This window comes from Electrophorus electricus, chromosome 12, assembly GCF_041902795.1.
Source record: "Electrophorus electricus isolate QZ-2024a chromosome 12, ASM4190279v1, whole genome shotgun sequence".
Taxonomy (NCBI): domain Eukaryota; kingdom Metazoa; phylum Chordata; class Actinopteri; order Gymnotiformes; family Gymnotidae; genus Electrophorus; species Electrophorus electricus.
In genome coordinates this window covers 10,020,284-10,036,341 of record NC_137508.1, presented here as the reverse complement: position 1 = coordinate 10,036,341, position 16,058 = coordinate 10,020,284, and the positions used below count along the sequence as shown (strand labels likewise).

The following is a 16,058-nucleotide window of genomic DNA, read 5'->3' as shown; positions in this document are numbered from 1 at the left end:
AAAAGAAGATGACTGGCAGTGGTTTGTATTTAAAGCACGATCCCACCACCACTTCTGGCGGACTGATTAATTGCGGAGATTTTGCTTCTACCGGCGATCATTAGAAATTGAGGCTATGAACCAGCCAGCTAGATAGCTAACGCACACGACAGTCAGGTGACCATGGAGTCAGCTGACTCCATGCAGACGGGACATGGCCGAACAGACGGAATACTAATGAGGAGACGGGGAACCACAAACTGCCTTTCAGCCCAAACCTTGTTGGATTAATGACTTCTGTGAAAAGATCAACGTGGGCATAAGAATTTATTTAAGGTATCTACAAATTAATATATATATATATATAGGGAGAATTAGAATCCAAAAGAATGAGATACAGTACCCTTTATGCAGTACCTAAAGGTGGTAACCTACCTAGCTAGCCTGGTCTAGCCTGGCACGCACGAAAACAAGTTGATCTAAGAGCACGATACTGCTAAATATCACTAGTAAGCTATCTAAATACAGCAAAAACATTACATTAGCTATCAAATGGAGAGTTTCGCAAAACCTCTGGTTTGGATGAAGTCACATGGTTATATAGTTAGACAGCTAACGTTATAGAAATAGGAGTTTTAGACATCAGCAACAAGCTGCATGGCTAACTAGCTATCTAGCTAGCTAAGTAACAAATAGATCGACAATTTGATAGTAGCAGTGCATGCTATCTTATGTGTAGAGAAGCTCTCAAGTGGTAGGCTGCATTATCTGTGTCTAAAACGTTTATTAGCCAAACTCATTAATCATCAGGCTAGAAATTATGCATCTAGCCATCTTAGCTAGCGTTAGTTTAGTTGTCGAATATGGTTTTGTCAGGTCATTTGAGGTATGAAGATAACTGATCACAGGTACACGTATCATGAAGATTTACATGTTGAATGTCATGTTCAACTTTCACCGTAGTTTCACAGTCACCAATAATGTTGATTCTGTAATCTGTATGGTCTAATCTTCAGTTTTGATGGGCATTTCACATGTTTAAAAAGGCCATATATTTTGTAACTAGTTTTTTGGCTGTTTGCAAAATGTGCGAAACTGGTTTGCACGTAGAGAAATCTAAATAGTTGTGTTGCTTGCAACAAGAGATATTGAATCCAGTTAACTAATTTGCTGGGTCATTTTCGGTTTATCTAATTGTGCTGTCTTTGTAATGTGTACTGTGTTGTTGTAACAGATAACCATTATGGCTGACCATATGGAGAATGGCCCCAGCAGTTACAATGGTGGTGCCGAGCAGATGTGGGAGAGACCATGGACCTTGGACGAGATGCGGAAAACCAGCACAAATTGGTCTTTAGCAGCAGATTCTGGGGTGCGCTGTTAGTAATAGAAGAGGTTTTAGTGTGAAGTTACTTGTCATCAGAGTATCAGTTCACTTAATTTTGCCTGCCCCATCCAGAAATATGAACTGGAATTGGGGGACTGGCAGAATGGGGAACCTTTGAGAAATCTTATTGAAAACTTTTTTTTTTTCTTTTCCCCACAGCTTTTTCTCTGCTTGCAAGACTTCTCTCAGAGGATGTTGTCCAAGACACATGAGATTGAAAAGCAGTTGGATGGTCTCATTCGTGATACTAAAGCAACTGACAGCTGCTTACACACAGTCTTTAATGACTTTCTTATGCTTTCTAATACACAGTTCATAGAAAATGTACGTCTGCAAAGATCAGTGTTCAGTTTGAATTAATTTTTAGTATTAAAAATGTATCAACTGTTTTGAAACCTCACAAGTTTCTCCTTCATCACTCACCTTCCTGGTTAATGGTATTCTTAAAGTTTATATTGTAACAGTATTGAGATTTGGATTGGTAAATATATATATATTTTTATTTTATTTTTTTTTTAAAGAGAGTTTATGATGATGAAGTTGAGGAACCTATTCCAAAGCCATATACCCAGGAGAAACAACCTGAACAGGTGTGCTGTCTGTTGATTTTTATTTAAAAAATATATATATTTAATGATGTGTTTTTAATATTTTCTCTTGTACCGGCCAGATTTTGGTAAATCAAGACTGGAGCTTTGTCCTAGAATTAATCATTTTCACTTTATCTATTACTGTACACTTTATCTATTTTCTGTGTACCCAAAGGAAAAGACAAAAGAACAGAAAGAAGCGGAGCTTATACCCAAAGTGCAAGAGGCTGTAAACTATGGTCTGAAGGTTCTGGACTCTGCCTTTGAACAGCTGGACATTAAAGCAGGGAACTCTGACTCTGAGGATGAAGAGGCAGCAGATAGAGTGGAGCCCATCCTAGAACCAAAGGTGTGGTATGATGGTGCACATTTTATTACATTGATTGGCTGTTCATACTTTTAGAGTTGGCTTTTAGTATTTTTTTCCACTTTGTTAATAGGATCTGTATGTAGACAGACCATTGCCATACTTGATTGGGTCCCAAGCTTTCATGGAGCAGGATGATGTTGGCCTGGGGGATCTCTCCAGCGATGGTGGAGTACCCATTTTTGCCTGCATATACATCTACACAGTGCTCTCTAAATTGATCCTTACTTGAAATTTGGTCTAATTTATCTTTTCTTCATTGCAGAAATGTCCATTGACAGTGATAGGGAGAGTGTCATTGAGAGTGAAGAGGGGAAAGATGGGGAGGTAAATTGCATATAATAGCCATTTTGTATTTTTGTATTTTTATATTGTTTAGATTTCTAGCTGAACATAGCTTGGCCAAGTGTGGTATGGTATATTTACTTTTTGCTAATTTTTGCATTTGTATATCTGCCAATACAAATTAAGTTGTATTATGTAATGTGATATTTGTAATCCTTACTTGGGTTTTAAATCAATAGCACTCGGATGAGGACTTTGACCACGAGAAAGAAGGGCAGGGAAGCTTGAAGAAAGTAAGTACCCATGAAAATAACATATTAGTTTATACCAAATTGCAGAAAAGGTTTATGTATTCAGTGCATCACTTCTAATACAGTCTTGTTTCAAGGCTGTTAAGAAAAAATATTGGAGAAAATGTGTGCATTGGTTTTCTTTTAAGAAGAAGTGGTAATGACTGCATCTGCACATTGCTGAATTAGCTGTTTTATTTTTATTTTTATTCTTTTTTTTTTTTCAGCAGAAGCCATCCCTTGTCAGTTATGATGATGAGGAAGAGGATGAAGATTCAGATATATTTGGAGAATCTGACAAGGATGAAGATGAGCTCAGAAGGGTTAATAATTTGTACTTTTCTATTCTTACAATACATTTTGAGTCGTGGAATATCTAAAAAGGTGACTGGTATCAGGCACTTCAGGATGATTAATTGGATTAATTGGAACAGTCTGCCCGTCTATCAAATCATCTATCAAGTGTTGGATGAATTAAGATTTTTTTACATTTAGGATGCTTATCAGTGAATTTGTTTGCTAAGAAGCAGAGCAAACAATTACTGTTAAGAGATCTCACTTCATTTTTTGACATAAACTGACTGAACGATGACATATAGATGTCTTTGACAGAAATATGTTGGCTAGAAAGACTTTGCTTAATAAATTGGCCCTTCGTCGTCAAAGGTTAACTATTTAAAAAAAATAGTATGTTAAATAGTATATTAAAATTATGTGAACCATAAAGCTCATGATGATATTGCTAGCAAAGGTATGTCATCTCTTTGTCTTTGTTTCAGGATGAGGTAGGTCCAGCATCATTTGCTGATGAACTGGCTGCCAGAATCAAAGGAGATACAACAGTCAAGCCAGAGGCAGACAGCACATGTAGGTTCACTCTTGTTTTCTCTGTTAAAGACCCTAGGAATGATGGGTGTTTCCCTGTCATTCTGTCTATAAGACCAAGTGCACTTTGCATCAACCTATGTCATGCATATTATTCAGTTTCATTTATTTTTTAGCTTGAATTTGAATGTTTTGCTTTTGTTGTTCCAGCATTGTCATCTGGCCCATCTGGCAGCAAGAAGAAGATTAAAGCAAAGAAGCCTACAAAGGCTAGGGGTACGAATAACTGCCTTTATCCAGCATGGTGGAGATTACCATGCTCCATACCCAACTGCTTACTGTTGTTTATTTCATAAACAAGCACATGAATGCCAGTGACTGTCATTTGTGGCTAAGTTGTACCAGCTTCTGAGAAGAAACATGTATTATGCATGACTTGCTGCCTTTCTTCAAAACTTGTTAGTTGCATGGATGAATCAAGATCTTGTTCAGATATTGTGGGTTCAGAGTTTTACATCTGCTGCATTTCTTTCAGTGGAGGAAGTTGATGATGATGATGATGATGATGATGATGATATGTTCAATCCTCCAAAAATGGAGGAAGATGAATATTCTCCATTTGGGGGAAAGGGAGGCCTTTTCAGTGGAGGTAAAGGGTTGTTTGATGATGATGAGGTAAGTGGTCATAAGTTATGTGTTTCATTGGTTGCAATGACTACTTAAAATGGTCTGACTACAGAAAGTTATGCTAAAAGTATTTAATACAAATAAAATTAAGTTATGCCAGCAAGAAAATGAAAACAGAACAGGCATTTAGATTTTGTGTTGTTTTATATTCCAAAGGGTGATCTGTTTTCTGAGGCATCTAAAAATGAGCAAATTGAGAAGGTATCAACACTACCACAAAAGACAGGTACCACATACAGCCTGAATGTGTGTGTGTGTGTGTGTGTGTGTGTGTGTGTGTGTGTGTGTGTGTGTGTGTGTGTGTGTGTGTGTGTGTGTGTGTGTGTGTGTGTGTGTGTGTGTGTGTGTGTGTGTGTGTGTGTGTGTGTGTGAGACACACACACACAGCCTGGCCAGAAAAAAGGTCACACACTCTAATATTTTTGTTGGACGGCCTTTAGCTTTGATTACGGAACACATTCGCTGTGGTATCGTTTCCACAAGCTTCTGCAGTGTCACAACATTTATTTCTGTCCAGAGTTGCATTAATTTTCCACCAAGATCTTTTATTGATGATGGGAGATTTGGACCACTGCGCAGAGTCTTCTCCAGCACATCCCAAAGATTCTCAATGGGGTTCAGGTCTGGACTCTGGTGGCCAATCCATGTGTGAAAATGATGTTTCATGCTCCCTGAACCACTCTTTCACAATTCAAGCCCAATGGATCCTGGCATTGTCATCTTGGAATATGCCCGTGCCATTAGAGAAGAAAAAAATCCATTGATGGAATAACCTGGTCGTTCAGTATATTTAGTTAGTCAGCTGACCTCATTCTTTGGGCACATAACTTTGCTGAACCTAGACCTGATCAACTGCAGCAACCCCAGATCATAGCACTGCCCCCACAGGCTTGTACGGCACTAGGCATGATGGGTGCATCACTTCAGCCACCTCTCTTCTTACCCTGATGCACCTATCACTCTGGAAGAGGGTAAATCTGGACTCATCAGACCACATGACCTTCTTCCATTGCTCCAGAGTCTAATCTTTATGCTCCCTAGCAAATTTAAGCTGTTTTTGCCGGTTGGCCTCACTGACAAGTGGTTTTCTTATGGCTACACAGCTGTTTAGTCCCAATCCCTTGCGTTCTCTTCGCATTGTGCATGTAGAAATGCTCTTACTGTCACTATTCAACATATCCCTGAATTCTACTGTTGTTTTTCTACGATTTGATTTCAGCACACGTTTAAGTGATCACGATAATTTAAGATTTTTTTTTCCGACCACATTCCTTCCTCGAAGATGATGCTTCCCCACTGTCCATCCACTTTTTAATAATGCGTTGGACAGTTCTTAACCCGATTTTAGTAGTTTCAGCAATTTCCTTAGATATTTTCTCTGCTTGATTCATGCCAATAATTTGAGCCTTCTGAAACAGATTAACATCTTTTCCACGACCACAGGATGTGTCTTTTGACATGGTTGTTTAACAAATGAGAAACTACTCATTGCATCAGTTAGGGTTAAATAACTTAGTAATTATCCAATGGGAGGCTCTTGCCTATTTGCTTAGTTAAATCCAGGTGGTGACTGTTTTTTGGTGCGTGCGTGCGCGCATGTGTGTGCGCTGCATGTGTGCGTGTGGACATTTAACCTGTTAACAATCATTGTCCTCATGGTTTTGTTTTGTAGAGCATGGCAAATCTAAGAAAATACCTATAGGTGCAGTATCCATTTTTCCAGGTAAATGCATTTATCACTTTTAGAGCATTTCATATAATTTCATTGTTTTTTCAGCTTTTAATTGGAGGAGTATTTGTTTTCTTTTGTCAGAAAACACTCTCTTTGGTTCTGAAAACACTTTAGATTCATTGGAGAACAAAAAGAATGACAGTCCAGTCAAACCCAAAGTGCAGGCAGCTCCAAAACAGGCATCCCTAGTAGGGGGTCTCTTTGATGATAACGATGAAGACAATGATATTTTCAGTGGGAAGACCCTTAAAACACCCACTCCCGGTGAGTCTGGAGTCCTGCAACTGTGAGTTATTTCTAGCACTGTGAGTTTCTGAGTCTTGTCACAGGAATAATGTGTCTGTTTACTTGGCAGTAAACTGTATATGCTGTCATAAAGGGTATAACTTTGTATACTTAGGTGGACAGGAAAAAATCAAACCGAAGAAAAGTGTGGACCTGTTTGGAGGTGATGATGGAGACATTTTCAGTGCAACTTCTCTTGCTGGTGTTTCTCAACAAAGCAAGAAAAATGTGGAGACAGAGGAGGCTGTACAGCCTCTTGAGAAGAAGGTAGTTTTCCTTCTCTAAGATTGACAGAAAAGCCGTATTTCCCTTTGTTTTGATTAGTTGTCACACGATTGTCATTTATTCAGTACAAAAATGACTTACTACCTTCAACAACAACTATGACATGATGGACACTGTCTAGTCATGTGTGCTTGCATGCAGTTACCTGGTGCCACCTCAGTGTTTGGGCTTGGTACGAAGAACATTCTGGTGGAAGGGCTGAAGAAACGCAGACCTTCAACAAATGAGGAGTCAGAGAAATCTGAGGAAGTATGAACCCATTTATCCTTCTTTCCTTTTCTTATCTCTCTCCCTCATATGCTGTTGTGCCATTTTATTTTTATTGATTTTATTTATTTATTTATTTATTTATTTATTTATTTATTTTTATTATTTTTTAAGAGTATACCCAAGCCTGATGTGGACAAACCTTCAGCAGCTATGAAACCAGCAGAGAAATCCCAGAGCAGGAGTCTGTTCTCTGATGATGAAGACTCACAAGTATGCTTGTATCCCTTTGTCACTGAGCCTAGAATCATGCTTCATCATGCTGAATTGCTTGACATAGAATTAGTGTTTTGCATTTCTGTTTTTTCATTTTAAAGATATTCCCCACAATACCAAAAAGTCATTCAAAGCCTGAAGCCCCCACCCGGAGCAAAGGGAGAAAGACTCTGCTCTCTATATTTAATGATGATGGTGATGATGATGATGATGAAGAGGTGAGCTTAAACAGGTTAAAACTTTTGAACTGACTAGTGGAGAAAAGGTACCCAGATAGATTATTATAGAAGCTTCTTTTTAAAACCCTAATTCCTTCATCATGCAGGATCTGTTTTCCTCTGTGCCAAAATCCAAATCAGTTAAGGTCAAAACAGCAGCACTTCAACCCAAGACAACTGTGCCAACTTCTCTTTTTAGTGATGATGAGGTATGAAGAAACCAAAAACCTGTTAACGGCTTGATGAAATGTATTTATCTTGTCAAAGTACCTATTCTGAATTGTGTGTTAGACTGTGTATATGCAGAATAAGATGATTAGGATTAGTAACTTAATTTACTCCAACTCAATATACATTATTTCCTTTGTGGGTTTTTTGGTTTGTGTTTTTGTATCAGGACCAATGGATGAGCTCCAAGCCCAGTACAGGCAAGCTGGACGTGAGGAGTGGTGGGATGAAGACCAGCACCAGTGCCCCCTCCAGGCTGCCCAGTGCCACATTACCACAGAAATCCATTCTGTTTGAAGACAATGATGACGATGATCTATTTGCAGCCACAAAGGAGTCAAGGTTTCTTTGAAAAAAGTATTTCTTTTAACAAGAACCATAAAATTCACATAAAATGGCATGAAACTAATTTCAAAGAGTAAACTTAACTATTCTCAAATTACACCAGTAGCATTGGGACATTTTTATGCTTACATTTAAGGCGACACTTACATTTAAGATGACACTTTTTATCCAAAACAATTTAGTTATGACAATACAGTTTGAGCAGTTAAGGGCCTTGCTCAGGAGACATGGCATTGGGGTAATGATGATGAAGAAGAATGCTTGAAAGTACCTGCACCTTCACAGTGGCTGGTCGTTTGTCCTTGCAGTCAGAAGAAGCCTCAGAGAGTGTCCCTCATGTTTGAGGATGAAGCTGATGAAGACAAAGGGTCACTCTTTGGTTTCCAGTCATCTCCAAACAAAACAGCAACTGGAGACAAAGTACGTTTTCGGAGTAAAAAGTCAGCATTACTTTTAATGCTGGGGGTTTTATTGGTTGTGCATTGGCTTAGTGATTCATGATTTATGACTTGTTCAAAAATTAGTCTTAGTGTTACTTGCATGTAACTTTCTATTCTTTCTTAGTTGTTGCTGTACATGTAAACTATAATAAGAGCAGGTATGCTAGGTATTACAACCAGTATGATATAAGGAAATTCCCATTCTTTCTCAAAAATAACGTAATAACACAGGTCATGTCAAATACCTGCAAATCATACATGTTAAAAACGTGTTTGTTTCACAGTGTTTGAAACGGTAATCATTTTTAAGTATGATGAAGCAAAAGAAGTGCAAAATCATTAGTTTCTGTCAGTCATTTTGGTGCATTGGTGACCAGATGTGGAGGCTGAACAAGTAGTTTTGACAATTTCAGTTCTGATCTCAGAGATGGGATTTTTGTTGTTGTTGTTGTTCAAAATGGCATAAAAATGAGCCTGTCTGTGTGGAATGTGCATAGGAGCTTTTGGTTAGAATCCAAGAACAGTGAGAAGTGTGGTAGACTGTGAACAGAGTGGTCAACTGAGAAGCACCCATCTATGTGTGTTTCAGAGGCCTGCTGATTCTTCTCTGGCTCCATCTTTGTTTGGTCCTGAGAAGACAGAGGAAGTAGTATCATCTCCAGTGAATGTAGCTGAGGAGAGGCGTTCTAATGAGATGCCTGTATCGGCTATGCCTTCCCCTGAGGAGGATAACAAGGCTAAGAAGCCCACTGGAGCTGTTGGTCTGTTTGGAGAAATTAATGTGCTAGGAGATGTAGAAGAAACCACAAAGGTGAGAACAGAATCTCGTGTTCTTTCTCAAATAAAATTTGCCAGTAGGTGTGTTTATGGTGTAGAACATTTCAAACACTTTAAAAAGTTACATCAGGGAGCCTTTTCTCATTAGAAACTGAATAACCACAGATTAATATAATAGCTGAAAATGTAACTACATTTTTGGGTGATATCCATGCCTGCTCTCTGGTGTGCCACAAAAACATCCCAAGAGTCCTTTGGAAGACTTTGGTGGTCTTGACTGGCAGAAGGAACCCCTGCCATCCATAGAGAACAAAGAAAAAAAGGCCAAGAAAACCACGCTCAGCCTCTTTGATGATGAGGACAAAGAGGAAAAGGAACCCGAAGGCACATCTACTGTTTCCCTTGCAACCCAGCCAATAGACAGAAACACATTAAAGGTTGGCTCTCAATTACCTAGAGGTGCGTGCGTGCGCGTGTGCGTGCGTGCGCGTGCGCGTGCGCGTGCACAATGTTGATTATGTTGGTTGTGTTTCAGGCTCAGGAGCAGAAATCACGTGTGAAGAGTACAGGTGTGTTTCAGGATGAGGAACTGCTCTTTAGCCAGACGCAGCAGAGAGACAACGATCCAGATGTCGACCTCTTTGCTACCTCTGCTAATCTCTCTGTGAGCTTAAGCAATAAGTACATTGTTATGCCCCAGTTACATTATGCATGTAGTTTCACAACAGTCCTCCTTTTGCAGTTAGTGGTGGTGATGATGATGATGATGTGTTTGTATGAGAGTTCATTTGAAATTAATCTCTTATGGTTCCAGGCACCTTTGACTAGCTCAGTGAAGCCAGTTGGTCCTACATTGTTTGGGGATGATGACAATGACGACAACTTGTTCAGCTCTACAAAGCCAAAAGTTCCTCCGGTACTTTTCTCATTCATCATTCACAGGAAATCTAGTCATGCAGGTGGGCAGGGTGAGGGGCACTGATGTGTGAGGTCATGCGGGTGGATAGGGTGAGGGGCACTCCTGAGAGAGCGAGAGAAGAGGAAAACGGGAGTGCATGTGACTTTCACAATATAAATGTGATTTCCACATGTAGAAAGTACTAGTGAAGCCCTAGTAAGCCTAAAAAAATGAACCTGACAAAGATTCAAGTACAGCACCCTCAGCTGACAATGCGGTATGGCTAATGGAAAGTTACCTTCTGTTTAGAAATGTGCTCAAGTCATTTTTCATTTGCTTTTGTGAATCATGTTTAAACAGCTTTTGAACATGTATAAACATTGTCCTTTAAAAAAGTTCATATGTGACTTGTACAACTTCTCTGTTAAGAAGGTGAATTTTTTTTTAAAATTGTTACACATATTCTGAGGACCTTTTTGAGAAGTATAACAAGACCTATAGTGATCAGAAACTTGTTCAGTTTTTGTTTTGTTTTTTTTTAAACTGAAGTGTAATCATTGTCATTAATTGCACAGAAACCTGCAAGCCCTGTAAAATCTAAAGAAACATCCTCAAGGATTGGAAAAATTCAAGTAAAGTTTAATTAATGATTCTCTATTTCTGTTGCTCTTTAAGAATAATTTCCAACATACCTTTTTTCTGCTGAATCCTTTACACACCTGGCTAAGTCAACTTCTTTTTAAAAGTTATTTCCATTTTCTTCAGATGTTGTCTCACTGAACACTTGATTATGCCTGAATTCTGCATGCATTCTTGCTTCAGTGGTTTCTTGCTGATGCTTTTATTCAACTTGATCTCTTCTTTCATATCTATGATATGTATTCAGATACAGTAAGGCACAAGAATGAAACCAGTCTACATTACACAATAGTCTGCAGTTCTAAACACTTTTCTCCAGTCTGTGTTTGGCATCAGAGTATCTGTTCAGTTTCCTGTAGTGCTTTTAAACTAATGCCAAAAAGCCCTGATGGGCCACTTTTGTGTTCAGTTTGTTGTGTGAATTTCATATCTGAGCTTTCGATTCCCGTCTGTGCCCTCAGGCCAGCTTGTCCATCAACCCCACGACCCTCTTGCCAGGGGCAGCGGCACGTGTCCCGGGGACAGGCGTCGTAGTCCCCGGATCGTCTAAAGCTGCATGGTTGGTGTCTGCTTCTGCAGGCACCCCTGATCCTCTGGCCCCCCCCAGTGAAGGAGGAGTGAGCTTTGATTGCCCAGCTCAAGTCACCACACTGCAGAATGCCAACAAGGTGGGTCAAGGTGAAGATGGGAAGGTGATGTTATGTGATTTGTACAGAACTATGGGGAAAATATGCTAACGGCCCCTTTAGCATAATCTAATTAATTATTGCATTGATGAAAGGGTTAGGCTGCTTCACTGTCCAAAACTCATATGACTTTTTTCCTGACTTGGAGAGGAATACTCTGGGTTTTTTTGTAGCCTGAAGGTGTTTTTTAAAGGCACTAACTTTCCCCTTGACCTTTTATGTGCAGGATCGCATTAAAGGCGCAACACGACGGCGACCCCAAACACGGGCAGCAAGGCACCTGGCAGCTCGGTGCTCAGAGGAGGTGCTCGGGGCCAGCCTGGAAGAAGATGCTGCTCCCCAGGTCCCTCCTGGTGCTGATGCAGCTTCACCACTGCCTCCCTTTAATCCTGTATCAGCCAGATCCTCTGCCCTCACCCTGCCTGTTACCACCATCGCCACAGTACCTGCATATAGACACTCTGGTGTGGCGGTCCGGCCAAAGAGGCCCATTACAGCTGAGGAAGACCTCTTTGCCTCTGAGGAACTATTTGTTTCCACTTCCCTCCCTAAACATTCTCCCCTGCTGCAACCCAAAGTAAAGCCCTCTGAGGTGGCTTCCGAACACACGTCCAAGAAAGACGTCAGCGATGCCGCAAAGAAAGACCCGGCCCTCTCCATCTTTAACGACCATGCCACAGTCAAGTCAAAAACAGTCAAGAAAGCCAAGGCTGTGCCTTTCCTTGATGATGAAGAAGATGAAGGTGATGCCGACATTTTCAGAATAGAAAAGAGAAAGGACTCCAAGACTCCAGCCAAAGAAACCAAACCAGACATTTTTCAGGTATCTTTTTTTTTTTTTTTTTAATCCTGTTTCTGTAAGGTTTAATACTGATGTTTAGAATTGGTCCAGCTGAGTGGGTCCTTCTGAAGCTGAACCGGTTACGAAGAGTAGCAATCAAATATGTTTTTAATTAAGGCTGATGTTGCAGCCAGCAGTTTGTGCTATCCTAAGCCCAAGACTACATCACTGACCAAATCTAAAAATATCTTTATAGGATGCAAAGGAAACACCCTCCAAAGCTCTTAAAACAACTAAAGGAAGGTCCTTGGATGCAAGCTTGTTTAATGATGATGTTGACATTTTTGCTGATTTGACTCCCACAACAAAGCCAAAAGAGAAGAAAGTGAAAAAGAAAGTGGAGACTAAATCGATATTTGATGATGACATGGGTAAGTTATTACAGGGCAGACTAGTGCATATTAATCACTCTTTATAGATGTTCACTTCTGTATCTGTTCCTTACAGATGATATTTTCTCATCTGGAATAATGAAACCAGTGATTCCCTCTTCTAAGTCTAAGAAGCCTCCCCAGGAACCCAGCTCTACAGAGGAATCAGGCCACAGTATTTTTGATGATCCCCTTAATGTGTTTGGTGGAAACTAAGCCTATAAAATTCTCCATTTGTGTAATCATGTATAGAAATTTATCATACTTACAGAAACTAGAAGATACTGTATTAACAATGTTCATTGGTAATTTATAAATTCTGGAAAAATGTCCTTATAAAAGCTTTTTCTTTATCAAGTTTAACTTCTAGAAATTAATCTTTGATTAGTAGATTATAGAGCTACCATGAAATGCTATTTAGATTAATAATGGTTTGTTTTATTTAATTTTCAGTATAGCACTTTAAACATGATTGTCAATTGTGCATCCTATAAAATCAGACTTATTTGTGAAGGGATACATTCCTCTGATGTTCTCATGTGTATGGTTAATTTACATTCTTTCACATTACTGTGTGCCATACACCTCTTACAATTGTCAACATTAGAGCTCACTGTCTTTTGAAAGTTTTTATAAGTTGTTGTTGTTTTGGTTTTTTTGGGGGTTTTTTTGTGTTGCATGTGAATTTTTTGTAAGCTGAAGAAAATATATTTTATGACGTTTATAAGGAGTGAAATTTGCTTTTTCACATTCCATTCATAAACAAAACAAATAGAATATTTAAAGATTTACATTGATTGATTGTTAGACATTTAAGACAACATTTATTTGAAATATTGCATTTATTTGAAATATTTTTTGTTCTAGTGATGTCAAAGAATGTGTTTATATCCAGTTATCACATTACTTCTGCTTTTTTGAAACTGGGATTTTCCATGAGCTGCACTGTTGTGCATGATGGATGGTGGTTTTTGCAGTTAAATGCAACCAGAAGAACTAAATGTCATTCTTTAAAGAAAAAAGAATTAGGATGTATGCTAAATAGACACGATGTAGCCTAAGACTGCATTTTTAAATTAACCATTTCTGCAGATTATTAATGCCGCATTATACTGGAGCAGTTGATATTACTCTGTGGCCCATTTTCTAAGAGGTGTATTAGGCCTAGACTTCATCTGAATTGTCACTCATGATTCACCATTGACATTACCTTTTTATCCAGGTTAAGTGTGGTCTGGATCTTGGAAATCAATCCTAGACATTCTGGGAGCACTCTCAAATTTGGAATCTCAAGCATATATTACAACAGTTGCAGTTGGGGGAAAAATGTGAGTCAGCTAAGAGAAAGATGATGTCTTTATGAACATGCACACATGATTATGAAGGTTGCCCAACTTAATTAATTTTCTTTACAAATCTTCATTCTGTGACAACTGTCTCCAGTGGGAACACTATTATTAGTGTATATTTGCAGTCTTTATAATGATGCAGAATTTAGTGGAAGAGGAGGTTTTTCCACTGAAACCCTGGTTATTTTGATGCTGTGACAAACTGGTTTTCTTCTCCAGGGGTGACTGAAAGCTACATCATTATTTATCTAGACTTCCATCCGAAAGCTCTAATATTTTAATCACTAAACGCTAACAGAAGGAGAGGGGAAACAAAACATTCAGATGTAAAAGCAAAGTCAGAGAAAATGTTCCTAGACAGCTAATCATTTGTCAATACATGGCAAGGCATGTGAAAATTTTTCTGTGGAGGGGTATTACAAAGTTACATTTATAAATAATAAAAATAGGCTACATTGTCTAGTATGGCAATAAACATACCATAAAATGAAATGTGACCATAATAGAGAACCAAATGTATATATTATTAAATATTTATTTGATTATTTATTTTAATGATGCAGTATAAGATGAAATTTGTCTTGATTATTTAAACTGTCACAGTCAGCCTTCAAATGCAAATAACTAATGACTGGATGGATGAATGTTTCAAACTGGTAGCAGTCCAAAACGAGAACGAAAGGCGATAAGATTTTGAGGACAAGCAAAGTATTGGTGCTCAAGACCAATAACCATCCATCAGTTTGACAGTATCCACAAAAACAAATATCAATGCCACAGTCTGACAAGACATCCGTCAATACAACTTTGTCAAGCCCTGCTCACTAAGGTACTGTTACTAATGCTAACCCTAGCTTCTCATGATTTAAAACCTCTAATGCAACCAAAGTATACTTTTTGTAGTGCAGTAGCTATACTTCTATAAGTTACATTGCTACATTGCCTGTCAGACCCATGATGGGAACCTAGAAAAATTCAGTCTCTCTCCCTTCATGGTGGACTACACTTGGGTAATCAAGGCTGATCTGTTAAGTTGCCTACAGTAGACCATGACTTTTCCAGCACAATCTTCATACCTTATATCAATGAAAAACTTGGAAGGGCCAACAGAGTGTATGTTGTATGGAGTTACTATGAAGTTAACAGGTTAAAGTTCCAGAGACAGAAAAAAAGCATTCAAGAGGACGTAATTTGCATTGTGGACCACTTCACAATTCTCCTCTGTGATTGTACCAACAGCCAACTCACCATTGATCATCTTGAGTTGCTCACGAAGAAAGGAAGCGGAAAGGCGCAATCCCTCCTCCCACTAAGGATGCACTGGTGCAGCACCTTAAAAGAGCACTGTACCAAGGAGGACACTGCTAGGCACCAAATATATCTCCAGCAGACTGGGGTTGGATGGGCCCAAGTGACTGAAGACCATTGTGGTCAACTCTTCCACAGGCAAGCCAGTCTTGATCTCTTACATTATGACTGTAAGAATGGCTACTGGGTAGGTTGCAAATGTAGAAAAGCCTCCTTAAAGTGCATGGCTCTGTGTAATATGGAGGTGTATCGAAAGGAGACAGTGAATTATAGGTTCATCAACAGGAAGAAAATGTGTCTCTCTGAATTTTTAAAAAGGTATTTCTTTTTGTTTGACAGATTCTTTTTAAGGCATGATGTTAAGGCCATGTTGAATATTATTCATGCTTTTTATGAAAAGTGAACAACAACTGAACTGAAGTGCTTTGTCATATTTATGTTTTTCTTTTTTTTTGTTTAATGTTAGATAGATAGATAGATAGATAGATAGATAGATAGATAGATAGATAGATAGATAGATAGATAGATAGATAGATAGATAGATAGATATCTTGCACCTGGATTAAAGAAATTACTTTGTTAATGAATTAATGGATACTTCATGACACATTTAATTATGTATAGATTAAATTTCACTGAATTCCCCACATTTAACTGTATGATTAGGCCTACTTGTCATACCACGGAAAATATTTATTTATATATATTTATTTAACTTCGTTAGTTAATTCTGTCTAAAAAAATACTGTTCTCGCTGAGGAGA

At 38.7% G+C, this 16,058-nt stretch overlaps 1 protein-coding gene across 5 annotated transcripts; it reads left to right on the top strand.

The window, feature by feature from the left end:
• Window positions 1-55: 55 nt before the first annotated feature.
• washc2c (WASH complex subunit 2C) lies at window positions 56-13,365 on the top strand. Of its 5 annotated transcripts, none has more exons than XM_035531752.2 (31): window positions 57-315; window positions 1,214-1,351; window positions 1,526-1,690; window positions 1,888-1,956; window positions 2,132-2,305; window positions 2,397-2,490; window positions 2,589-2,650; window positions 2,848-2,901; window positions 3,129-3,221; window positions 3,678-3,765; window positions 3,934-3,999; window positions 4,259-4,398; window positions 4,567-4,636; window positions 6,083-6,133; window positions 6,224-6,406; window positions 6,543-6,694; window positions 6,854-6,961; window positions 7,094-7,192; window positions 7,297-7,413; window positions 7,521-7,622; window positions 7,811-7,983; window positions 8,295-8,406; window positions 9,016-9,237; window positions 9,452-9,640; window positions 9,739-9,867; window positions 10,018-10,119; window positions 10,677-10,733; window positions 11,202-11,408; window positions 11,653-12,249; window positions 12,464-12,638; window positions 12,715-13,365. In XM_035531752.2, the coding sequence occupies exons 2-31, from the start codon at window positions 1,223-1,225 to the stop codon at window positions 12,852-12,854; spliced, it is 4,119 nt and encodes a 1,372-aa protein (XP_035387645.1). In that variant the 5' UTR covers window positions 57-315; window positions 1,214-1,222; the 3' UTR covers window positions 12,855-13,365. The 5 variants fall into 5 exon arrangements, with proteins under 5 accessions (XP_081580981.1, XP_035387645.1, XP_035387646.1 ...); XM_035531753.2 differs by having other exon boundaries at window positions 59-315; window positions 3,126-3,221; window positions 6,257-6,406; XM_035531751.2 differs by having other exon boundaries at window positions 59-315; window positions 3,126-3,221.
• Window positions 13,366-16,058: the final 2,693 nt, after the last annotated feature.

Bases quoted from the DNA above. Each gene is read 5' to 3' on its own strand.
- washc2c (XM_035531751.2), top strand. From the start codon at position 1,223: ATGGCTGACCATATGGAGAATGGCCCCAGCAGTTACAATGGTGGTGCC. The intron at 2,306-2,396 runs GTGTGGTATGAT...CTTTGTTAATAG, and splicing joins AGCCCATCCTAGAACCAAAG to GATCTGTATGTAGACAGACC. The intron at 7,623-7,810 runs GTATGAAGAAAC...TTTTTGTATCAG, and splicing joins CTCTTTTTAGTGATGATGAG to GACCAATGGATGAGCTCCAA.